Source organism: Saccostrea cucullata, unplaced genomic scaffold (genome assembly GCF_032062105.1).
Source record: "Saccostrea cucullata isolate Sc308-1 unplaced genomic scaffold, CSIRO_AGI_Scuc_v1 ctg20, whole genome shotgun sequence".
NCBI lineage: Eukaryota > Metazoa > Mollusca > Bivalvia > Ostreida > Ostreidae > Saccostrea > Saccostrea cuccullata.
The window spans coordinates 432,626-460,538 of NW_026936980.1; the positions used below are offsets into that span (position 1 = coordinate 432,626).

The 27,913-nt window shown below is 31.4% G+C and overlaps 2 protein-coding genes across 4 annotated transcripts in view; one reads left to right on the top strand and one right to left on the bottom strand.

Annotated features, from left to right (window-relative positions):
- LOC134246983 (uncharacterized) overlaps positions 1 to 21,060 on the top strand; it is a 34,357-nt gene extending 13,297 nt beyond the window's left edge. The window contains exons 1-3 of one of the 3 annotated variants that reach the window (XM_062729334.1): positions 16,968 to 17,133; positions 17,569 to 19,488; positions 20,989 to 21,060. In XM_062729334.1, the coding sequence (XP_062585318.1) occupies positions 17,086 to 17,133; positions 17,569 to 19,464 (1,944 nt within the window). In that variant the 5' untranslated portion in view covers positions 16,968 to 17,085 and the 3' untranslated portion in view covers positions 19,465 to 19,488; positions 20,989 to 21,060. Of the gene's footprint in view, positions 1 to 16,967; positions 17,134 to 17,568; positions 19,586 to 20,988 lie in introns of those variants that run through there. The other 2 variants (XM_062729333.1, XM_062729332.1) reach the window with 2 other exon arrangements.
- Positions 21,061 to 22,013: 953 nt separating this feature from the next.
- On the bottom strand, positions 22,014 to 27,788 carry LOC134246990 (calcium and integrin-binding protein 1-like). The gene is made up of 7 exons (XM_062729340.1): positions 27,732 to 27,788; positions 27,408 to 27,442; positions 25,553 to 25,652; positions 24,639 to 24,786; positions 23,961 to 24,070; positions 22,582 to 22,670; positions 22,014 to 22,373 (listed from the first exon to the last, which is right to left on the bottom strand). The coding sequence occupies exons 1-7, from the start codon at positions 27,786 to 27,788 to the stop codon at positions 22,352 to 22,354; spliced, it is 561 nt and encodes a 186-aa protein (XP_062585324.1). The 3' UTR covers positions 22,014 to 22,351.
- Positions 27,789 to 27,913: the final 125 nt, after the last annotated feature.

Here is a 27,913-nt window from a genome sequence, read left to right on the forward strand (position 1 = left end):
TTGTAATAAAATATTGACAGACTCTTTCCAAACCTTTAAGATATGAAAATCTATATGTATAATACACTTTTTTATACTGTTTTCAATTGTATAGTTAAATAAAACTTTTGAGTAAGATAGTTTGCCTAAATATTTAACGCATACATTTGAGTTTATAATACAATAGATATATTCATGAATTTTATACTGTAAATTGATTATATTTTGCGTGTAGTATTTAGCGGAAATTGAATAAACAACAAGTTATCGGGAAATTAGATTTAGCACATTTCTTTATATTATTTTTTCTATATGTATGTACAAGACATTGACGTTGTGCTCGAATTAGCGGAAGTTGCTTCCCGCCAAAACTGCTCAAAAGAATTCGCAGCCATATGTAATACGTCTATACAGACTTTCTATCAAAGTCTCGTGAAAATGTGAAGGATTTGGATTACCTGTAAAACACTAAAGCTACAGTGTGCGTGTTTTCAGAACCAGTTACGCAAATGAAACTGTGAATTCATAAAATCAACAGTACTTTATGTAAGGGAACTTAAAATCACAAATTTGAGAAATTTCTTAATAAACAGTATGGCTCTTGAGCCAAATAACGTCTTGTTGAGACTGGAATTGAAAGTTAAACGAGTACCTTTTAATCTCACTCTCACGTCTAGCACCATACGTGTATATGAAAAGTGAAACTGAGTTCAAAAGTTGCCGACAAGAATCATAAATCGCTAAAGCAACAAGTTAAGAATCTCTGAAACCTGAAGTCACATGAATCTAAATGCTCATAATTTAAGCTAGAATTTAAGTACTAATGTATCCTGAAAACAAACTATAAACTGACATATTATCACTAACGATCTTTGCTTCCCAGAAACACGTCGACTATATAAGTAAATTTATCATACCTGTGACGACAAGCGAAAAGTTTTTCGCGTGACTCGATTTTTCGCTTGTTTACATATCTGCTCCAATTTCCCGTGTCCGCCTTCTTTTTCACTCGGATTTGAACTTTGACACTTGATTTGAATTCGGTACAATGCGTCCGGGGAAAGTTTAGTAAAATTATCCGACCGAATGTACGATTCGATGCTTTCCATATCTTTTCTGAAAGTTACAGAAATACAACCAAAAATGTAGACTGAAATTCACATATTATTCCTTCACGCGTCGGAAAATATCCATTGAATCTATTTTGTTTTAAGAAATGTCCTTATATAAGCTTTATATAACACATTTTTGTAGGTTTTTGTATTTACGCAATTAAAACGTAATGAAAAAAAACTTGTCCCCTCAAAGCATATTGGATTCACTAATGAGAAAAAAGTTGTGATTAATATTCCCAATATGAACAGTAAATAAATATAATGTCAACTAGTAAGCAGTATTGTTAGTGATGCGAATGACCTTTGACAATCCACATCAAATAAAATTAAATTCTACACAAATATTGCATTTTCATTATGGTAAATTATCGCCCGGACTGAAAATTACCGTTGGATCCCCTGTTGTTTAACATCCGGGCATCACAGGAATTGCTTTACCACGCAACACCCGATAGGCTCATGTTCAAAGTCCGCGACATATTGTAATAAAGATACGGATCATAACGGGGACAGTTAACGCCACAAGAAATTCTCATCCAGACTCCTAATATTATCTTAGCATGTTGACATGTAAACACCAACGCTTTCTCTTTGAAACCATTACAAAGTAAAAGATGGTCAGGATTAACGTTGCAAAAAGAAACTTTGCAGATCTAAGATTTTTTCTTGGAAAATAATGATTTTCTTTATAAAAGGTTGTTCATTTTCAAAGTAACTTGGAATATTTTACTGGTGTAAAGATTAAAATGAACCATCCCAAAAAAGGAATCTTTAATTGGTTTCAAAAATCTTGAAATCTTTTACTTGAGTAAAAAGGTAAAACAATTATAGGAAAGCATCACAATACGTCACTTATTTTCTATTTATGATTACAGGAAGCAAGTCTATCTAATAAAAATAGTGTAGAGAGAACATACGCTGGATATAGGCCTTCATGTACTAATGCTTTCTCTGATCTCACCTAGTCATCAAATGTCAAGAGATATTTGTATTTCCATGTATTTCTAGCAATGTCCTTTGCATTACCTTTCTGAAAAAGTGCCTAAAGACGATCTACACAAAACCTTTGAAAGTAAAGGAGTGTAGTTTTATTTAAGCATTTGCTAATGCTTGATATATATTTAGTTTTAAGGTGGAAATTTATATTGACAACTATTTGTTAATAATACATGTATTCATCTTTATAAGCCTTTTATATTGCCGTGATCTATATCGTGTCATATGTTTTACGGCATCCTCGCAATATTTAATGCATTTAAGACGAGAATAGAGATGTTTTGATAATTAACCCCTCAATATTTATTCAGATTCAGTGACTCCTTCTTGTATCATCATTGGGAAAGCTTTTGTGATTAAGAGGCAGTCCACCCAAAAACCAGGCAGTATTGTATTAATAGGCGGCACATCGAATGTGATGAATTTTTGGTATTTTATTAAAAACAATATCAATGTAGTCCAAAAGGAATAATGTAACTGAAGATTTGTTTGAAAATTGCTTATTTAGTAAAATATCCTTTTGTTTTGTGTTTTTGAATTCCCCTATATAAACCATTGAAAGTAGGTTAGAAACAAAGAGCTGTAATTTCTAATACAATTTTAACAGGACTATAATTCACACTTATATAAATCTAGAAATATTTCATCTTTTTGTTTAAAAAATAAAATCATTGGGAAAAACACTTTTAATAGAAGTTTTCTGGCAAAATATATAGACGTTTTAATGAAAATTTGCGATGCAAGAGTTATCTCCCGTGGCATCGGTAAATCTGCTAATCACATTTTTATCGGAATCCCAGTGAAATATTTAGAATCGATACACTAAAGAAAATTATTAAACAAAAAATAAATAATTTATTTTCAAAATATAATTCATTTTCGCCTCAAAACATAATATTTAGATTAAAATTGGCTAGAATATTCAAGTTAAATCCACGTTTCCATTGATGTATCAGTGACGTCATAATATTGCGTCACAATGAAATAGTTACAAGTTTTCCAGAGAAGTTCGTAAATTCTTTACGTAAAATGTAAAGAAAAATATTGTTTTAAAAATGATTTTTCTTTTTCTGTTTAATTACTCTTCAGAGTGCATTATACTGAATGTTAAATAATATTTTAATATCAAAATGTATTTTACACTGTACAAGGGCGGCGTCTCAGCAAGATGACGTTTTGATAAGTAATTTTATACATGTCTGAGAACAAATTTTTTAAAATTGATTTACCAGGATATGCGTTAAAATAATTAATGAAGTGTTTATAATGAACATTTCTTATAAAATTGGGAATCAATGATGAATGCTTTAGATTTACGCAACATTTAATTTAACGAAGTTGGTAGATCTAAAAACTAAAACTTAAATACATTTATCTATGCAATCAAATCAAAATAAACGATCTACAGTACGATTAAAAATGAAAAAAAAAATGAAAAATAAGTTATAAAAATATATTTATTGAGTTAAATTTACTGCTGAACTCCCGACTATAATTTGGCACTATAATGGAAGGTGGTTTAGTTAAACATTTGTTTGTTTTTTGTTTTTTTTTGTTTGTTTTTTTTTTATTTTATTTATTTATTTTTATTCGGCGATTGAAACAATCACACGCTCATATTTAATATGGAGTATAAACCTGTGACTAATTTGACCAATACTAAAATGTTTTCACGTTCATGAAATCAATTTTTAAAAATAATGATGCCATGACCCCGCACCCCCCCCTTCCGCGCTTCTTGCTTGCGATTAATCGGCTCTTGAATAAATATACTATATACATGGAAGAACTTTTCTTATTTATATAAAATCAAATTTTGTAAAAGATGAAAAGGCTTTACAGATGACAGGTAAGAAAAAACTTGGATAAAGTCGAGACTGTACACATAAAAATATTTCTTGCATTTCGACAATTTTAATTTCGCTACTGATAGAATTTACTCTTTAATTCCTGAGGTAAATAAAAAAGAAATTTTACTTGAAAACAAGATGAATAATGAAGCTAGAAAGTTGTCTGCTCTGGCTGTTGCATAATCATGCATGCACAAATACTTTTTTTTAAAATACCTAGGATCTATTAAGAAATCATTAAGACAGTCAGATCATGTAATCTTTATGTAAGTAAAAGACATTGGTAATTATAATACATACATTTGAATCTATGGTTACACTCATTTAAAAACAGTAAACTGACTGAAAAGAAAAAACAGACAAGCATTTTTTCTGATAAAATAACATGAAGATATGGAATGCCATATACGACAGCCAACTGCTTACTGCCAACTGCTGACTGCTTACTGTCAACTGTCAGCTGCTTACTGCCAACTGCCACACATATTTGAATAAATTTTATTTTTATATTGATATTTATGTAAATTTAAAAAAAAGGCGCGGATCTATAGGACATTTTTTCCAAGAGGGTCACTCTGGTAAAAAAAAAAATCCAACCCAGAAATATCTTGACAAGAAAAAAATACGTAAAGTCTTTTCCTAAATGCGAAAATTTATTTAGACCGGAGAGAGGGGGTTCTTATGCGTCATACCTTCATGTGTATGACATTTTTTCATAACAACTTAACACGAATCCACATTTTCGGTTGGGGGGGGGGGGGGGGGGTTCTAAGGTCCCTTTTAGTTGATTTATTTTATACATTAAATAACTTTTAGTTGGTTTAGTTTGTGCATTAAATAACTTTACAAGAAATTTCAGAGGGGTGTTCCGGACCCCTCTCTCTAGATCTATGCATGTAGAACATATTTTATTTGTACAAACAAAGAGATATAAATGTTTGATCGGCGTTTTCTAAGTGGAGGGTCCAAGGTCAGCCGGTAGTTCGTTTAGTTTATTTAACGTATGACTGTACAAATTTTAAATCCCCCCACCCCACCCCCAAGATATTTGCATCTAAAACATTATAACACACAGAGATATACATCTTCAATTTGAGGAAATTTTTAACTATAGAATATAATGGAAAACGGAAATTTATTTTCAAAACATCTTTTTCTGCGATACGACAAATCTTTTTCATTATTATTCTCTCTTCAAAGGTTTTGTTGTCATTTTATTACCTATTTCGAATAGGAAAACAAATAAAAAAAAAAATAAACAATGTACTTTATCAACCGCTTATATTGAATATTACATATGATAAAACATATTGGTCATTTTATTCAATTCAATTTTACCAGGGTGACCCCATTGGAAAAAATGTCCTGGATCCGTGCCTTTTTTGTGAAAATTCATATGAATATCAATACAAATATAAAATTTATTCAAATTTGTGTGGCAGTTGGCAGTAAGCAGCTGACAGTTGGCAGTAAGCAGTCAGCAGTTGGCAGTAAGCAGTTGACTGTCGTATATGGCATTCCATATGAAGAGCCAAATTTAGGAAATTTTTCTAAATTTACGGTAAAAACCGATCCCGATTGAAATAAACCGATCCCGATCGAAAATAATGCAAAATTAATAAATTTATCAAACGAAAGGCAACTGCCACCTATATAATATGTTAAAAAAATAAATCATGTTATTTCTTAATCAAATTACAACAAAAGAGCCAAATTTGACATTACTATTTTAGTATTTTCTTCTTTATACAATTCCGGTCGGGATCGGTTTCATTTGTGAAAACTAAAAAAAATAAGTAAATTTGACTCCTTTTTTTTCTTTCAAAATACCTTTTCCCAATGATTTTATTGAATGACCCAAAAGTTTGTACTTTGTATTCATAAAAACATAAGTAAACAAATATGTCCTTATATTGTATTGGGTTTTATAACGTAATTAAAATTGGATACTGAATTTAAACATTTACCTGCTAAACTCAAATTTGGACCAGATATTTTTTTCTAAAGAAGTATAAATTGGAGTCTTATTCATTCATAAAATAAAAGATAAAAGTCTATTCTATAAATAATATTCATCGGCACATCCACCTCTGGAGTATCTGTTACATATAAAACAAAATAAAAACATAGTATTTTTTTTTACCCTCATGTTGACCTTTTTGCACTTAAAATTAAGCATTTACCAAAACTAGGACTAGAGGAGCACTGTAAAATTTTTTGATGTTGTCATGTGTAAACACTTGCTTTAGTAAGTCTACATGCAAAAAATAATTAAAATCCATGACATGCGATGTGCCACCCATTGCCTGGTTTTTCGGTGGACAGCCTCTTAAATAAAACACCGGTATCATAATATTGATATTCAATTTGTAGTTTTGCACTTTGATGATATTAATCATTATTGATATGGAAAAGGGTCCACTTAAAAATCCATTAATTATAATATGGTTTAGGTGCAGTAAACAAATGAAGAGGGATAGATTGATAGCTGCTTTACACAAACAACATTGAAAGTGAAAAGGGCACCATTAAAGTCTACATGACGATATATATAATCAGTATTCTCAACAGGTGTAAGATGCTTGCCGCAATGCTGCTAATTCCAAAATATTTTCACTTTATAAAATTGAATATAATACGGAGATAACGACCAGTATGCAAGCTCATAGGTCCATTCAGATCGGGAGCAAGGCAAACACGGTCCGATAAAAACATCAGAGTTGGGATCAGGTGACATGGAGGGGTAAGCATCCTTTGCCAACCGGTCTCACCTTCTGTGTATATCTCGTCATGATCGAGGAAAACGGTATAAATCCGTAGACAGTTCCGGAGACAATTTAGTATTTGAATAATAACCTAACGTTTAGTATAAAATAAACTTTCATTCAAACTTTAATAAACTTTAATAACAGATTGTATTATGCTGAAAAGGTCATTGTATCGACCACAGAACATGCAAAAATTATGACTTTATATTCTTATTTCCCAACTTGTTTGCTAATAGCTTGCCTCGTTTTAAAAAATGTAGAGCATGCTTTAATTCATATGCATCAAATCAATTGAGTGACATAAACATATTTTGAAGGTGTTAAGGGCGCATTGTTACATCTCTACAAGCTGACGATAGAAGAGTTGAAGTCTTCATGTATTTTTCATAAAGCTTTGTCGATGGGTAACCATTAACAGTATGAAACAGACGTGTCAGACTCTTCGAGTTCAGGCTCACTTGAATTTACGTATACATCTGAATGTCGATTTGAAGACCTATGTGACTCGCAATGTTTTCTTAGGATCTTCTCGAGTCATGTACATATTCTTGTTCACATGAAAACAAGAATAGGTCTGCTCATAAGGGTATTGCAATTGATATCCAACGCTTTAATTGATTATTCCATGAGAACTCTGTCAGATTGTTGGAATACCTGGTCTACAAAAAACTGCACAGATATTGCAGTCAGAAACTCAAGCATCTTTTTATATCAATGTAAGAGTACTTGAGTCAACAATAAGAGTGTTAAACAATTTTAAACATATAGTTTTGCCATTAAAATTACAAGGTAAATTAATTTACGAGTCCCACATTTATTGAAAATGCAGCTGTCAATGACGTAAAAAAGACTGGACTTAAATTTATGGTGGGAAATGGCTGTATAAGGTGTAAAAAGTCGTACATTTAAATTTGAATGTAATCAATTTTAGTATTTTTTGGTGATTTTTAAAAGTTCCTTGTTATTTTCAGTATTTGAAATGCATAATATATTTTTTTTGATTTTCTACAAATCCCTTGCAGCTTACCCTTTATATCTTCCTTTCTAAACTGGACACAGAGAATCAGAATACAAGAAAGGTTATACATTAAAAATTAGATTTCACCTTTGTTTTATCATCTTTTCGTATAATTGCATTTGTATACTGATTTTTGAGTCAGACATTATGAATAATCATATTTGTTGAGATATTGTTCCTTGTTTGTTTTGTATGTTGTTAAAAAGTATGGAAGATTTTTTTTTTTACAAATTATATGCTGAAGCAGGTACATGAATTTTAATTGATCTCTTATCTATAACTTATCGTAAACAAGCAGTTTTTCTATATGTGCAAAAATTCACAAATGGAGTGTTAAACTTATCTAAACCAAAATTATGTAAAAATTTTATGATTTTACTAAAGTATTCAATATGCTCTATGCAATTCATTTTGGTCTTGATTTTGTTATCCCAAAAGTCTAATAGTGTGATATTTTCAAGTGACGTTCCATGACAAAATAGTTTACTCTTAAGAAAAATAATTCTTTTTATGACATCAAAATTCTGAAATGAAATTAGAATTATCATTGATGTCATGAATTAGCTACCAGAAAATACATTGATAGGCCTTTTTACAGATTCTTCAAATCGTTTTACTTTTGTTCTGTCTTGCGTTTTCCGTCATAATATGCAATTCCCAATTAATAGGGCGTGAAATGTGGGAATTCATTAAGAATAATTCCAGCAAATCTTATCTTGATGTGTTGACTGAATGCAGTGAAATATTGATAAACATAAACAAAATGCTAATCATGGACATCCGGAAGTCTCCAAGCATCCTTTGATTTCTTCCAATGAGATTTTTTTATCAGAACTTGTGTGTGGTTTCATTGGCCCTAGATTGGAATAAACTCGAATGTTAAGATCATGAAAATGGACATAAACTTAATTAACAATCTGTAGAGAGGAATTCCCCTGCATGTTAATTTGACAGCCTGCGGCCTTGTTCATCTGGAGAAGGTCCCACTTTATAAACAATAAAACCCGTGATCTAACGCTAGTCGTGAAAACCAAAATGAATTCTTTAAACATTCATTTTGTTATATCGGGGCAATCGTTTTGATAACCTTTAACGTTTGCAATATATATACCCATACAAAATGCATCTATAACTTGCCATTAATGGCAAAGAATTGAATGTGTTGAAAAAATATGGCAAGACGACTGAAAAAAAAGCGAACTCTTAACGCATTTAAAGCACCATTTATTGCATAAATATCCACACTGAAACCAAGATTAAATTTAAAAACTCAAATTAATTAAGAAATCATATTGTGCGATTTGAAATGCTTGATAATGGAACACCTGCATTTTTCTTAGAAGGTCATTGAATACAATTTACTTTCAACAAACAACGATTTAACAATGTTATACATTATCACTTTAAAGATAAAATCTAGATTGCAAGAAACAGAAATTTACCCACCCACTCTCTGTTTTTCAACCGTAATTATGTTCCCCAAACGAAGTTGGGGAACATATTGTTTTTACTCTGTTTCTTATTATTATTATTATTATTTTTCTTCCTGGGAAAATTTTGTCCGCGAGTGATCTTGTAAACTATACATCCGAATTAGGTGAAACCTTTTTAGGGTCAGTAGGCATGTTATGTAGAGTTGCCCAACGAAGGTCATTTTGCGCGCACGTGCTTGCAAGAGCACGCACGTGCAACACGTTAAATGGCCAATATAATGTATACTGCCGTAACTTTTCTATTTTTTGATGAAATGCTTTGAAACTCATAATGTAAGGATATATTAGTAGAATAGACAAGACTACATGGTCAAAATACCAAGATCTCACGCGCATGCACGTGCGCTTTGCTCTGATTGGCTGAAACTAAAGTCTCAATATCTTTCTTGTTTTTTGACGAAATCCTTTGAAAGTTTGAATATAGCCCTGCATTAGGATATGCTACAACATGTTATAAAGCAATTATCATGAAAACACGTGCATGCACGTGCGCTGCAATCTGATTGGCTGAAACTTTAAATAGCTATAACTCCCTTGGTTTTCAACCAAACAGGATGGGATTTGGAACATAGATATATATAATGGACTTCTACAAGAAGGTATGGTCACCATGCACATGCATACACGTGCATGCATGCGCTGCAATCTGATTGGCTGAAACTTAAAATAGCTATAAGTCCCTTGATTTTCAACCAAACAGGATGGGATTTGGAACATAGATATATAAAATGGACTTCTACAATAAGGTATGGTCACCATGCACATGCATACACGTGCGTGTACGTGAGCTGCAATCTGATTGGCTGAAACTTTAAAAAGCTATAACTCCTTTGGTTTTCAACCAAACAGGATGAGATTTGGAACATAGATATATTAAATGGACTTCTACAATAAGGTATGGTCACCATGCACATGCATACACGTGCGTGTACGTGAGCTGCAATCTGATTGGCTGAAACTTTAAACAGTTTTAACTCCCTTGGTTTTCAACCAAACGGGATGGGATTTAGAACATAGATAGATTTAATGAACTTCTACAAGAAGGTATGGTCACCATGCTCATGTATGCACGTGCGTGCACGTGAAATGGGTAAAATGAAAAATACACTTGAATGAGCGAATTTTTTAATACTTTTGGATTAAATACTTTAATATTTAGTATATTAAAATATATAAATTGTGTTGACAAGATGATATGGTCATTACGTATATGCCTTCACATGCGCACACATGCAATGCTAAAATTTGAATGAGCATGGTACATTTCTGGGTAAACATTGTTAAAATTTCAAATGCATAGAGTTTGTGTTAATAAATGAAGCTTACAGGGAATATGGCACCAAAAGGGAGTTGGGGAGCGTTTGGGGAACATCTGTAACGGTCCCCGTTACAATTAGCACTAGTTTATTGTAGCACTTCATATACTAGATTAACCGTAAGATATCAGAGATGTGATAAATTAAGAATTTGTTAATTTTACAATTTTTACAAAAAATTAACAAGGTTATTAAATTGGATGCAATGGAAGCCTAAATTTGAACAGAAAAATTTCAAAGCTTGATTTTGTTTTCATCCTAAAAAATATTCTCACTTCTTGCGGTAGGATTCAAAATGACGAAAGTAGTACTAATAATTGTGATAAATATGGGGAATACGTAAAAAAAAAAAAAATAAAGATGGTGATTTTGACTTGAAAGTCCTCTATTTGAGCATGCATGTCACAAACACCTTTTGGATTTTTAAGGCACACTCGGTAGGTTGTAATCTTTTGATGCAGAAAACAACTTTAATTAGTAACGCTTTAATTGTAACGTTTAATCTTGATAACGATGTTGAAGACAAGGAATTTGGTCCAAGATACATGTATTCAGGAGTTTTAAAAACAAATCCTGTATTTACTTTCCTTCTTTAACGTGGGGATTACTGTTATCAGATTCAGTGTAATAGTGAGAATGTCAGCATCGGATTGCCGCTCATCGAATAAAATCAGTTACTGGAAATGAATATAGAAATATCCCTGATATAAGGGATCAGAACTCTTTTAAATATCACACGGTGAGAATCGGGTATTTATAGCTGATTCTGAAAGCGCAAATGATATTGATATTATTTTTAACTTTTGCACTACTATATACTAACTAAAGATACACATTTGCTTGTTAATTAGATTAAAGCTATCTATTAATATTTTAATGACATCTCGATAACCTAATTTGGACTCACGTTATGGATCAAAAGCTTAAACAATGATAAGATCACGTAAGTAAAAGATAAACTTACATCTGACTCATCCATTATCATAAGTCTCCCTTAACTTTGTTTTTTATTCCTGTTCAACAACACAATTTACCCTTAACACTATTCACACATTACCAATCAAACACTCACAATAAAACACAAGTCTGAGTTCGTCAATATATAAATTACCTTTCTGTTCTATTTCTAAACAAATGTTTAATTACATGCCTAAATTTTAAGCTTAAAATCAGGGTATTGACATTTTTTGTCCGGAAAATGCCCCAAAAATCAATTATGGAGTCGGTACCCAGTCTACCAGTGATAAAATCAGATTCGCTTTATCTACAGTTTGTGTTTGCTGAAATGAACCGTGTACAAGTTCCCTTTTCATGGATTTAATTTAAATCATTTGTGGAAAGTATTGATGTTGCTAACTTGAAATTAACTAGGTACTTCTTTTTTGATCTATTGAAAAAAAATTCATTGACTGATTAAAACATGATTAACCCATTTGTATTTCATAAAAAACTTAGGTTTTCTTGTTTATTCTTTCAATATGTTTTGGAATTCAAGAATGAAATAAAGTTAATGTATTATACGTTTCAATTCATGTAAATATTATAGGTATAATCCCTATATTTAAAGTATATCCTTTGTTGATGTAATTATATTAGGTTTTGAAATGAAAATGTTTGAAAAGTTTTTATAAGTAGATAGAAAATATGGGAGAAGAACATTAAACAATGTTGGATAAAATCAAATGTTCTTATTTTAATAGATAAACTCTTACCCTGGCTCCTGTTTGACATTTGATACTATAATTTTAATTTTCACACAAATTAGATTTCCTTTTCAAATCAATAATTAAAAGGAATACTCTTGTATTCTGTATTAATTCAGAAGGATATTTAAGAGTGTACTTTAAATTGCAAAAAGATTTAGCTTGGAAAAACGACAAAAACATTTTTAATTATACACCGCTTACATTGAAAGAAAAAGAAACCAAAATTGGCGGTTTTTTTATTTACTGACACACCTCACTTAATTATTTGCATGAACACAAAATACTTTTCCCGCTAAAAATCAATATTTTTACTCCATGACATTAGAACTAATCAGTCAATCCTACGATAAACACAAAGAATGAAGGGTGAACACTCAACACTCACAAAAGTACGACATTTCTCAATACACATCGAACGCGTGGTCATTTAATTGAGCGGGAGAAATTAATAATCTGATGCTGGAACCTTTCTCGTCACTGATAAGTCGTTTTTACCTGTGACGGGAGGAGATAAGAGGAATTATTGACCCTCTAGTTACCTGTAACACGACACCCACCGATAACAGAAATCCAGGGATTCTAGGTCTTCATACACAAAGTCATTGCCAGAATCTCACTTCCAAATGGACTGTTTTTCTTGCAAAAGATGGATGGCTTTAACAGAACTATTTATTTGGTGATTATTTTTTTAAATATTGCGATTGAATACCGTTTGTAGAGAAAAAGAAACTCATCTACTTCGAACTTGTTTTTCGTGAATTAGTTGGATGGCTTCAACAAAAGTATTGAAAATAAAAATATATATTATATATTGCGCGATTGAATACCTTTTGCAAAGAAAAAGCAGCCTCATCTTCTTCAAACTCTTTTTCTTGAATTACTGTAGTTTGAAGGTTTCAACAAAACTATTTAATTTATTAATTTTTAAAAAATGCGACTGAATACCTTTTGTAAAGGAAAACAGTCTCAACTTTTTCGATTTCCGGATAAACCAAAGTACTCAAGCCACTTTTTAAAAACAATCAAGGAGTACTTAATTCATTAAATATCCTCTCCCGCTTAAGTTTAGACATATTCAAAATTCTTATCACAAGATGACATTAATTTTATTTTTAATCAATAGGGAAAAAGTAAAAAAAAAAAATAGACGTTTTATGGCCCTGTTGATCATTTCTGTTATTTTGTGGTTGAAATTAAACCTTTTATAGTTTTTATCTACAGTTATTTTGTTTTTGTAGTGTTTTAAATTCATATGAATTTGTAATGTATTTTGTATTCATATGAAGCAGAATTTGTGCAAAATCTTATGCATGAAAAGAAGAAAACACTTTCTGTGGCCTTCAACTCGACATTTAGGGTATATCGACGACGTATCATTTGTCAATTAACAATGGAAATTATCATTCTTGTGTCGATACGATGTATCCTGGTGAGCTTGAGATAAAAGACACTACAGGACCTGACCTTGAAAAAGACGTTAATGATGATCTAACAACCAAGCTCTCTGATAAACATGATGACTTAACTTTTCTTTCTGTCTAGCATGCAAGCATCAACATAGATTCATTTATAGCTCAAGGATTTACCTTGACCATCAAAAAAAAAATGTGAAATTTTCTAGCTATGTTATTTTTAAGTTTAAAAATAAATAAAATTCAGTATAGTTTTAAGCTGAAATATATTGAATTATGACATATATTTAAAGAATTAACATAAATAATATAATGCTTGATTTAATCTCAACTCTTAATCTTTAAAAAGGTAACGTTTTTGCATATTACCTTTAAGGTTAACATTGAAAAGGAATAGGAAAAATGAAGGAACTTAATTCCGTACAATATGGGAAAGAAAATATAATAAAAGAAATATTATAAAATTGACGACAAACCTTGTGAGAGTGTTAGAATCTCCCTAGTACATGTATTCCTATGGACTGCCTGAAAGGGCCAGATCGTTGTTGATTTGTACACATGTTTATGTGTGTCAAGTCTAATTTACAGACAGTAGAAGGAGTAAAAATGATGAGAGTGATGCGTGAATCCCTATCACAGCGTCCCAATAGGAACCAATCGATTAGGGGATTGAAGCATCGATCTTGTATAAGGAAGAAATATTCTCATTAAATTCATTTTCTTCACCTTTAATTAATTAAATTTGGTGCTTTTTTTCAAAATAGTTTTCCTCATCTAAAATTAAAAGTTCTTTTATTAAGTTATGGTAATCAAATGTGCAATTTTAAGATTTTTTAACAACAATTTGATTGAATGAATGATTCATGCATACTTTTTAAAACGGTATAGATACTAATTTCTTTAACATTTAGAAAATTTTGTAATTTTTTATTAATGTTCTGACTTGATAAATCTTATGTAAAACTACTAATTAATTGAGAAAAATATTGGCTTGAGGATTTTGATTTCATGATTGAATAAGAAACACCAAACTAATGTATGATATCTTAATATTAAATGGGGGGTCAATAAGTGGATAATCTTAAATAAAGTTTTTAAAAAATGATCTTTATTTTTTTACATTAAAATTTTAATATCAAAATATGAAATATTCATTATTCTGCTTTTTAGATTTAAAAGTTTGTCGCTAGTGGTCTAAGAAAATTTATAATGCAACTCACAAAGCGCAGAAATTTACGTATTAGGAAGACATGTAATATTTCAATTTTTGAATCGTTATGTAATAGGTCAGTAGTAGAAGATAAATAAAAATAATTTTATTGGCGGATTTATATACAAACCCCTGCAATGGCATACTAATGAATATTAATCTTTTCTCCAAAGTCAACAGGAAGATATAAAATTATTTTTGACAAACATTCGTTGATTAAAGAAACCAGTGTAACCTTTTTAATAAAAAAATTTTCTTCATAATAATTAGTTAGGGAAAAAAAGAGAGTAATGACCTAGAAACGTCCTGTACTTTACTCAAGAATTAAACATATTTATGTTTGTCAATTTTTTAAATTGATGTAAGTGATACCCTAGATAACTTACAAGTATTAAATACAGTATTGAATATAGCTATATTGAATATTATTAAAAATAAAAATACTCATGAACATCAAAATTTGCAGCTCTCCACCGGCAAGTGGTGGCACCCCATATAAGTGAAGAACGTTAAATAACAAACAAACAAAATGTACATGGTATAAATAATTATTGTTTGAATTAAATAATGAAATAATTAAAATCATCTTTAATCATTCAATCATTAATTTATAAATGTAAATTCTTGATGCAGATAAAGATAAAATCTTAATATTAATGATTGATAATAAAGCACAATCATTCATGAAAAAATCATAATAAAAGTCAGATAAGTAAATATATTAGTGGTAAGCCTAATTCAACCATACATGCAAGATATTAATTCATTCCACAATATCCCAAGAATTGAATAAAATCAAGTCATGATTCTCTTTCAAATGCTATTGCCCATTGTTTTCCATTATGATAAAGCATATGCCTTTATTTGTAGTTAAAGTCATAATTAATTTTGTGAACAAATCTTTAAAAAATTACAGTGTTCTAAAGAGAAATAAATAGAGGTTCGAAGAATCGAATTTTTTAACTTTAAAAAAATTTGGTTGAATTTATGGCTCATATATTGCAAAAGAGTTTTCAACTAAAATATAAGGAATAATTATCGAAACTTGGAATTTAAGTGTCAGTTGTAACCCGTAAACGTACCCGTAACCCGTAATTCAAACATCCTTTTTATTTTATGAACTAATATCGTTCTTTAATTTTGAAAGATTGTGGAAAAAATAAGATGCATTGTTTAAATATAGTACATGTAAATCTTCAATCAAGAAAAGCAAGTAAGAAAATGACAGAAAGAAAAACCAACACACCTGTCTTCTACGTGGTCAATGATTTCAGTAGTGTAAGTAAATCGAACACACCCGGTTTACAGTAACAGAGCTCGTATCAATGTTTACTATCCAAGGTGTTTTATGTAAGGTTATAAAAACTATAAAGATGTCATATATGGAGTTGTATTAATTTTTGTATAAGTTTGAATCAGTTAATTGGAATTATTTATCAAAAAATAAGATTTAAACTTACAGAAAATAAAATTCATGTGAACATATCCTTTTAGGTATTTTACATTGGTCTGTTTTATTGTTCGTCAGACTCTATAATTATAAAAAATGACAGTTATATCGATATTTTTACATGCTGTAATAAATTGTTAACATTAACGGGATACTGAAATTATATCTTTATTTTTTTTTTAAAAATTGCATTTTTGTTTAATGTAGCAGTCGTTGAAAGTTTTAATTCTTATCAAAAAAGCCTTGATGAAAACCCAAGAATTTCACGATGTTCCATTTTTCGAAAGAAATGGTGGCTTTAACTTATACTGCTGAATTTGAATAAAAGAGTCAGTGGTAAGATTGAAAATCTAATATATTTATTATTTACATTGGAGTAGAAAAGTGGCAAAACCATCAGTTATTTTTGTTTTTATATCAAGAATTCATAGAAATGTTTTTTTAATTTAATTATATTTGTAATTTCCTTTGGGTAATCCTTAAATGTACTATTTGGTCCTGCACCACCTGTTGTTGACGAAAATTTAATTTACAAATCAGTCCATTATCAAAAATTAACAAATAGAATTTCCAAGGCGAAAACTTATAAATTCTGGTCACAGGTTCAGCCATTAAAAAACCAAAGAATATACGCCGCCTTTTTGAACGGGAATAAACCGGATGCTAATTAATTAACAGATCATCAATTGTCTTCAGAAGCTTCTTGTCAATCACGGTATAGAGACTGGGGCTATATAAGCTCGTCCTGCACACCCTGACTACAACCTTCAGGATGACGAGGAAGATGGTACCTCTGGTGGTCCTAAGCCTGGCTCTTCTGGTCAGTATCTGCTTAACTTAGTCTTAATTAACGTCTAATACATTGTATGTAAATACTTCTCAGAAAAAATAGATTTATTTATTTTAATTTTTTCTTTGAAAGTATCTTTACAACATAAGCTTGTTATTTGGAAATTCATTATTTAAAAGAATATACTAAAAGAGGTCATTAACGTAGAAACCAGTAATTACCTTTTTTATTTATATTTTTTATATCATTTAAAGAATGGTCTTGTCATAGTTTTTAATCTATATTTTTGTAAGCAATAAAATATTGATAAATAGAGTCGAACACTTACTTGTTTAAATATCAAATTGAAAAAGTTTCAGATGATTCACGACAATTGAATGCAATCTTTTGAAATATATATCATTGAGAAATAGATTTTTAAGGAAGGAACACATTTTTAAACAATAAATTATTCATTTTTTTCAGAGTAGCACATCAGGATTACCACATATGCACCAACATGTGCCCGGAATTGAATCAGGAGTTCAACATGTGCCCGGTATTGCACCAGGGGTTCAACAACAGGTGCCCGGTATTGCTCCTGGAGTACCACAACAGGTGCTCGGTCAGGCAGTGGGAGCCGGTGTTAACCCTTACCTTAATTACTACCGCATGATGTGGTATTACTATATGATGCAAAACAGACAACAGATGATGATGAACAATGCTCGACATCAACTGATAAACCCTTATAACAGAAACAACATGGCACTGCATGGCATAGGGGCCAATGGAGGGAGAGGAGTTGACGTTGGTTACGAAATATACCACAAAAAGAAGGACGACGGCAAGTACAAACCAGGGCACGATTATAAGGATGACGGCAAGTACAAACCAGGGCACGAACACAAGAAGGATAATTATAAGAAAGATATCTATCCACACAGTGACCATTACGGAGATGTCTATCCACATATCCACCATGATAAATATCCCGGTGACGTATATCCTATTGATAAGTATCCTCATGGAGATTATAAAGATCCTCACCACGATAAGTATAATGATAAATATCCTAAAGATATTTATCCAGCACATCACGAAAAATATCCAAGTGACGTATATCCGAAGGATAAGTATCCCGACGGTCCTCACCATGACAAATATCCGCCTAATCATCAGGATAAATATCCCGGTGACGTATATCCGAAGGATAAGTATCCCGAAGGAGACCTTTACCCAGGTGGTCCTCACAATGACAAATATCTGCCTAAACATCATGATAAGTATCCCGGTGACGTATATCCTAAAGAACATCTTAAAGATAAGTATACTGATACATATCCGAAAGATGTTTATCCAACAGGTCCTCACAATGACTTTTATCCGCAACAACAGCATGATAAATATCCCGGAGATGGATACCAAACAGACATTTATCCAACAGGTCCTCGCTATGAGAAATATCCAACCAAACATCATGATAAATATCTCGATGACCTATACCCGAATGGACTTCATAAGGATAAGTATAATGATAAATATCCTAAAGACATCTATCCAAGAGGCCCTCATCATGACAAATATCCGCCTAAATATCACGATAAATATCCCGTTGACATTTATCCACAGAGACATAAGAAAGATAAGTATCCTGGTAAATATTCTAAAGATGTTTATCCAAGAGGCCCTCACCATGACAAATATCCAACTAAATATCATGATAAACATCCAGATGATGGATATCATACGGACATTTATCCAACAGGTCCTCACAACAACAAACATGGAGACCGTTATCCTCTTCACCATGATTATCCCAATGACATTTATCCTAATGGTCATAAAAAGGATAAATACCCGGATCTTAAACAGAAGCATCATCACACTGATTACACAGCAGACTATGATGGATACAAGAAAGGACACAAGGATCATATTTTTGAACTTGAACTTCCTTCACCTGGTCATCTAAGAAGAAGAGGGCGAATGGAATCTAGGCGAGCAGGCGATCTGAGTCTGCTATCGCGCCCTTTTAACAGGAGAGTTTCAGATGCCATTTTTGATCCAATGGAACCAAGAGGTATTCGTTCACGGAATGCGGGAGGTTTGATTGACATGGGGCCGTTCTCTGGACCACTGAGGAGGCCTAGCTATGAATTTGATCCTCACAATTCTAGACATTACAAAGATAGCGTGCACAAACCGGGAAAACATAAAGGTGGATACAAAGTCAATGGATATGATCACGTGATTCATAAGAAGAAAGACTACGGAGTGAATAAAAATAAATACCAAAAGCCGAAAGACCTCTACAAGACCAAGGTGCCAACAAAACATAATTCGAAGAACAAGTTCAATTCGAAGAAGAAGACTTACTGAACTGGTGATGGACAGAGAGACTAGGTAAAACTTGAAACATATTTTCAAGTATTCCTGAGATGAGTTTGAAATGGTGATAATTTTTCATATATTACTCATTATAATAAAACGAATTTCCTAATCTCTTTGTTGTTATAAAAAAAATGTCTATCATAATTGTGGCGATTTGATTCTGTCAATCCTCTTAAATATAAATATATTAACGGCTAAAAAGGATAAACTTCAGACGTACTGTGCTGAAATATATTCTAGGAGTGATGTTAAGTAGATGTAAATTCAACAAACTATCCGAGAACTTCTTGAAAATTTCAAATTACCAAATAGGAAGTTATTTGAATTAAGACATACGTATTTTATACATTTTTTACAGTCACTCCTCGTAATAAAGTTGGATTTTTGCTTTCATAAACTACTGCTTCTTCAAAAATTTGGAACTCAGAATTTCTTTTAATATTTTGTAAATGATCAACGAAATAACATTTCCAAAAAAACCCACTCAAATGCTACATATAAATTGAAAATAAAGGGATAATGGAGTTCTGTATCGACATCACTTATGAAGTCTTTGGAAAACAAGGTCTTCCAATATACTGTTGGAGTTTTGGTGGATACATGTTGTGTTCCTACATATAGGGTTTAAGTCTCCAAGCTTATTCAATACTAGATGTCTTATACCAATTATTACACCATTGTTTACCTAAATTAAACTACGGAATAATCTCTCTGTCCTATAAACATTTTTGGTCACGAGTTGCTCACAGCGGTCAATTACGGGATTCTTTCTCCTCCCGAGCACCTGATTTAAACTCTACAAAGATCGAGTTTTTTAAAGTCTTTTCAAAGATTGTATTACTAGTATTTGAAGAGTTTTGTAGATCGATCGATGTTCGTTATGTCTACTTTTTTCATTAAGCCTTATACACTGTGTCTATATCAACTTCAAAACGATACAGTGGTACATTGTATATCAACTTCGATATAATTGAAGATGATAATATACTTACTTATATATATATATATATATATATATATATATATATATATATATATATATATATATATATATATGGTACATGATTAAAAAATTACAGTTTTTCCCCCCATATTCTGCATATAAATAGCATGCGCGGATCTATGTCGATGGAATCAGGTTAAAAAATGTATATATAAAACAAGAAAAAAGTTACCATTATATATAGAATATGTGAAATGGGTATGAAAAGTGAAACACTTGAGCCATTAGTCGTCACAACTAACCCCCCCCCTCCCCCCCCCCCCCACGAAATACGAAATAGGTTTTTGACGTTTGGACGAGTTTAGGTTTTTTTTTTTGTTTTTTTGCTTGTCAAGAAATTTCTGGGAGTGGATTTTTTTTTTTGACTGGGGTAGACCCCCCCCCTGGAAAAAATTTCTGGATCCGCGCCTGATAATAGATTGATGGTAGATTGATGATTGTGTTTATTGTCGTACCTGTATTTCAATTTAAACATTTTTAACTTTTGCAATATTTTTTTTTTAATTTAGGAAAGACTATTCAGTCAGCCTCCAAGGAGCAACATTCTGTCTTTACTTGAGTCACAATAATATCCATTCATATAACGATATTATGCGTCATTGTTATATACATATATGTGTATAAAATGTGTATGAAATATGAAGAATAAAGTAAATGCACATTCAATTTTTTCAGGGATTTAATATACAATTTATCTAACAGATAGACAGACAGACGCTGAATAAACTGATTCCTTAGTGTCGCTATTTTCAGCAGGCGATTCAATAAACAATACTTGATTTGCCAAAGTTACTTATAGTTTTGCAAATCATTTTATTACCTATTTGCAAATTTTAATGGTTTTATGAAAGATTATAGAATACCGGACCTATTTAAAACAATAAGCATAACTTTGGCACTGTGTATCGTTTATGCAGTAAAAACGTACTATTTACAAAACTTAAAAATAATAAATAGTATATCTGGGATCTGTGTAATATGGAGCTAAAAAGACGAATGAAACAATACAGATTTGAATCTTTGAAAGCATAAAATATACGAAGATATCGAACAGTATTCAAGCTCAAAAGTCCATTGAACAATACAAAATTGGAACAGAGCAAACATGGATCTCCTAAAACATCAGAGGTGGGATCAGGTGCCATAGAAGACTGATCATCCCCTGCCGACCGGTCACACCCGACGTGTGCCCCTTGTTACGATCGGGCAGGCGATAAATCAGTTGACAATAGTAACATTGAATGAAAATACGTTTCCGTGTGTATAAAATATATTTATGTCTGAATTCTTTAATTTGATTTGTTTTTTCCAGTACATGTATGTCAGTCAAAACATATTACCCTGAATTTATTTGATTCGAATGTTTGTGTTGCATATTAATAAACTGAAGAAAAAAAGAATATCTTGAGAATGTCTTGAAATAATGTCAAAATAAATATTCCATAAAGATTTCCTTTCTCATGTAAGTGAAACATTTATATACATGTATAATAAAATCAATCACGTTATTGAATATAAATCTATGAACTTAAGCGAAACAGTCTATAACTTTATAAAGTTGATCTGTTTTGATCTGAAGGAAATTATTTTGCATCATTGATCCTTAATAACACATAGTATTTCCTTTTCTTTAATACTGATAATCAATCAAACAAAAAAATTAAATGTTTAAAATATCCTAGTAAAAGGACAGAAAAAAAAATTACAAACAGTAATCTCATAATATGCACATGTAACTGATAAATTAGTTTATTACATATAAATCTCAATCACTTCAAACATTTTTAATAAATACACTGAAATTATATTTTTGTCTTTTTTTCAAATACCCCATACACAAATTAAAGTTGATAATATCATTTTCGTAGTCATTCACAGACGGAATCTGAATTTCCTGATAAAATAAAAAGACATTAAACAGTAAATAACATCATTATTCTCGAGATTTCTTCCCACAAATTCCAACATAAGAATAAAAGAAATAAATAGCTTGAGGGTTTTGGACATTTTACAGAAATGCTTTTAATCATTTGCCTTGTTGCATTTTTGAAATTAATTTGATAACAAGTAATCCTGTTTAAAGTAGGTCTTGTTAGACTTACCCTACAAGGTCCGGACAGTTGTGTACGATGTTTTCAAACTCGGGGTAAGATAATCTCCCATCATCATCGACATCCGCCTCCGTGTATATCTGTTAGAAAGTTAACATTTCTTTTACAATACCTTTTTGTGAAATTTTAAGGACAAAGTACAAATATTACTCTCTTATACACTTGTGAGGTCTACAGACTGAATGATCATGATTCAGGGAATAAATGCTTGCTCGTCCTTTGCACCTGATCCCATGATTGGAATTTCCGGGGGTATACACTTAATGTTGTCTACATGTATCTATTGATTATACACTAGACATTGTCTATGAGTGGATGAAACACTTACGTTGTCTATCAGCTGATAAAAACCCTTACATTATTAATCACGTTGTTTATACTTACATTGTCTAACAGTTTCTTATATGAATACATTGTATATCAGCTAATCGTACATTTACGTTTACGTTGTTTACAGTTGATAATACACTAAAATTAACGTTTTCTAGCAATTGATCATATATTGTTGTCTTCCAGTTGTCTATCAGGATAAAAGTTTCTATCAGTTGTTAATACTTACATTATCTAACAATTTCTCATACGAATACATTGTATATCAGCTAATCATACATTTACGTTGTTAACAGTTGATAATACATTAAAATTATCTATCAGCTGAACATACACTCAAATTATCTACCACTTTAATCATACACTTACATTGTCTATCAGTTGATCATACACTTACGTTGTCTATCAGCTGATCATACACTTACAATATCTATCAGCTGATTATACACTTACAATATCTATCAGTTGATTATACACTTACGTTGTCTATCAGTTGATCATACACTTACATTGTCTATCAGTTGATCATACACTTACGTTGTCTATCAGGTGATCATACACTTACGTTGTCTATCAGTTGATCATACACTTACGTTGTCATACACTTACACTGATTTACATTGTCATCAGTTGATCGTACACTTACGTTGTCTATCAGGTGTTCATACACTCACGTTGTATATTTTCTATCAGTTGATAATACACTTACGTTGTCTATCAGTTGATTATACACTTACATTTTATATTGTCCATCACTTACGTTGTCTATCACTTGAAATTTTCAGTAAATAAAAAATACACTTACGATATCTGAACAAAAAAAACCCCAATCATTCACAATTAACTAGAGATAAAGGTATTACCTGATTATATACTTACGGTTTCTTTTTGCATATGTCTATCAGCTGATTATACACGGATATTTGAGCGAACGTTGTCTATCACTTGATCATAAATTTACGATATCTGACCTAAAATCGTTGCACTCCTTGTGTTATTATTATATACTTACGGTGTCTATCAGTTGATCATACACTTACGTCGTCTATCAGTTGATCTAGATCTGCTTCATTTAGTTTCTCATCTCCTGTCATTCTGTGGACGATCGTTTTCATGTCCTTCCTACCCAAGTAACCGTCATCGTCAAAATCTGAATTAAATAGATTTTTTTAAAAAGTCAATATATCTTGCTTGAAGCTGTTTAGAAAAAAAAATATAAACATATTTTGTTTCTTCAAACGAATTTTTTTTTAAGTTTGATGATTCCAGTATTTAAAAAAAATATTTTTCTAATCTTTATCACCCTCCACCAAAAAAAAAAAATAAACAAAATATTAAAGATGTTTTAGTTAAATAGCGGGTAAATGGTATTTAGACCTACATCTCACCTCTGATGCTTTAGAGGTCCGTGTTATTGATTATTATGTCAATATCAACTCAATGAAGATTTTTTCCATTGTGTGAGAGATTAATTATTTACTTGGGAAAAGGAGTTAAACGTTATAACGTCTATAACGTCTGCCATTATGTGAAAACATTGTTTTATTTCGTGGACAACGGAAACAGGCTGTTTCTGTTTTTTTTTTCTCCCAGACATCAACACAAAACATATCGTAGCTCTTTAGAATGACTCTTTCTTTTTCAGAAATAATTTTCCTTTTTTGATATTTTTCTTGAAAAATGAATTTAGGAACGCATTTCAAAAGCATTCACTTTACCGTATATCCTAAACATATATTCTGCTTTGATCTGAATGGGGGATTTTTCACTGAAAACGGACATCATGTCCAAGAAATCTTCAAAACACATGTACCCGTCCCCGCTTGACGAAAAGACAGTCACTATCCGATCTTTAAAAGGGTTTACCTAAAGAAAGGATACAGAGCAGATACAGATGAAATTACTCAGAAATTTTATTAAAGTCATTTAGTGAACATGATTTTTAAAGTTACCTCAAATCTGAAACACATCCATTTTATATTTAACATAAAGCCCTAACTACACAATGAGCCTTAACGATCACCCAGGGTCCAACTTTTCTTATCTTTGTAGTTATATTCACGTGCACCTGAATATAGTGTTATAGTCTCAAAAATAATTCGATACCCAAGATAATGCTCTCAGTACCATAAATTTTGAAACCAGGACAGGCTACTGACAGATATGCTGATGTCGTTTTCTGTTTTTCAACTACCTAAATGAACGTCAGCCTTTTCTGCCTTTTCTAATTCTTTAATCGTTAAAATGTCTATTTTAGAAAATAAATTGTTACAGTATCAATGGGTGGTATTTTGACTGACATGTTTCATATCATCTATTCGGCCTTTGTTTGTTTTTTATAATAATTTGGACATCAGAATGCCCCATGTACATGAACAATACATAAAGCCCACAGTGGGTGTGACCGGTGAGAAAGGGGATGTTTACTTCAGCTAGGCACCTGATTCCACCTCATGAATTGTAGAGGGGTCTATGTCTGTGTCCTGTCTATGAATTGTAGAGGGGGTCTATGTCTGGGCCCTGTCTCTGAATTTGTATTGCACAGGTAAATTGGAGGTCAATCTCTTTTCATTTCCTTTTCTAGTTGTGTACATTTTCATGGGACATTTTACTCTTTTTAGTTTGGACCTACCCTCAATTCCTTCAGTTTATATAGGTCCTCACGTGGGATTTTACTCATCCTTGTGACAGGATTTTGTTCTGTACCAAACACTTGGAATCTCTCGTACACACTGTTTGAAATCAAAATCTTGTAACAATAGAAATCTCAGCAGTTTATCTAATATTATGAAAATTATGAATGAAGAACAAAATTCACAACGTTAATGTTTTTCCCCATTATGGATTCTGATAAGTATGAATAAATAGGTCACTATTTTGAGAATCACCTGTTTATGTAGTCTTACCTTGAAAATTTATACATGTATTTATATGAAGAATCATAAAAGAGCAAATAGAAATACAAGTTGAGAAAGTGATAGGTCGGCTGTAACTTCTTTATGATATTCTTTGATATTATACGGAGGAGATTAAAGTCATGATATATTTTGATATTTACATTCAGTGTAATTTTGTGTAACACACCTGCCCGTGCCGACAAATTATCATACCGCGCTAACGCGCGGTATTTAATTTGTCGGCACGGCCAGGTGTGTTATAGGACCGAAGACATCCAAAAATATGAATTAACTGCTTAATTTTTTACTTAACACGTGTATTTTACATATAAAGTGTGTAGAAAATTACTGCATTCAATACAAGACACAGAGTCAAAAGGTTAAAGATTATGTTTTATTTTGACGTCACAAACGTTGAACGCCGAGGAAGTGCAACGTCATAAGCGAAAAATCAAATATCACGCTCACTTTAAACAGAAGCTGTTATATTAGCTCATCCATTAGCAGTATCTTACACGAAGGATAATACATGCAGTTTGAAATATAAATCACAATCGCAGTAAAGGAAGAGAGTTTTAAAAATGTAAATATAAGCAATGAATAATTATTTTTTGAAAGATATAGTCTCATAATTGCAACAGTGTGAGCAAACACATTTTCATAATGTTACTCAATTTGTTTGCACACACCATTGCAGTTATGCAGTTATCTTTCAAAAAATAATTATTCGCTTCTTAAATAAATCTAAATATTGTAATTGATTAAATGATTATAAAAAGTGCAAAGATATTGCTAAAATTATTTCATTGACAGATTTTTTTTCTGTTTTTGTGAGAGTACATTATCCCTGTATTATGATTATATTTTGATTATTATAATAATTAATTTTATTATTTTTCTTTATTGTTCCAACTATCTGATTGGCTCAAACTGGATCACATGATCAAGTATAAAAAGTGTTACAGACTGGATGTTTCTATTTTAAAAATTTATAAACCCGTTGTTTCTAAAATTGGAAACGTTCTTCTGTGAAGCAACAATAGTGCTGACGTCACAATATACAATTATAGCCTTTTGATGAGGTCAATCCCTCGATATATAGACCTTAGAGAAAGCATATCGACCGAGCACGGAGTGCGAGGTCGATATGCTTTCTCTAAGGTCTATATATCGAGGGATTGTACCGAATCAAAAGGCTAAAATTGTTTTATTATTTTTTATCAGTTAATAAAAAATGTCTTAAAATCCTTCTTTATAATACTCAGTACCTTCTCATACAAGGCATTGTTATGTCATTGCATTATGACGTCACAGTAATGAAAACCAGCTGCAGTATCTGTTTTTAGAAACATCCAGTCTATAAATACTATTGTGACGTCAGCACTATTGTTGCTTCAGAGAAGAACGTTTCCAATTTTAGAAACAGCAGGTTTATAAATTTTATAGAAACATCCAGTCTGTAACTCTTTTTATACTTGATCATGTGATCCAGTTTGAGCCAATCAGATAGTTGGAACAATAAAGAAAAATAATAAAATTAAAATAATCAAAATATAATCATATTGTACAGGTACCTATTTCGTTACTTACTGCTGAATTTCGTTTTTAGTTAGAACCGTCAGGTCCTTCAAAAAGTAAATGAAGATATATTAAGGATAATCATGTGATTCTTAAGGAATTTAAAGGAGAAAATTGTCTTGTTTTCTATACTTAATGATTGAAAATTGAATTATAAAGAATGTATTCAATTGCAACCCAAGTTATACTGGTATAACCTGGTTGGAGCAGTTTTACACTTCGCGGTTTATAAAGTGTAAACTGACCCAACTCAGGTTATACAGTATAACTTGGGTTGCTAATTAATTTATTGCTTATAAAACGATATACCGGGTATCTGACATCCCCCTGACTCACCCTGTAGTCCCTCAGTTCTTCCTCTGTAAATACACTGACACTCCTTGTTGTTCCCATACTACACCCTAAACACCAGGAGGGCCCCAGATCGATACTGTACCGGCACTATTGTTTACAATTATCTACTTTAACAGTGTAAGTATAAAGTTTTATTTGTTAAACTAAAGAGAGGTCGTAACAGG

Coding starts and splice junctions, on each gene's coding strand:
- LOC134246990 (XM_062729340.1), bottom strand. CDS start 27,788: ATGGGAACAACAAGGAGTGTCAGTGTATTTACAGAGGAAGAACTGAGG. Junction 27,443..27,731: donor AAGAACTGAGGGACTACAGG/GTGAGTCAGGGG, acceptor TACTTTTTGAAG/GACCTGACGGTTCTAACTAA. Junction 22,374..22,581: donor AACTGTCCGGACCTTGTAGG/GTAAGTCTAACA, acceptor TTATTTTATCAG/GAAATTCAGATTCCGTCTGT.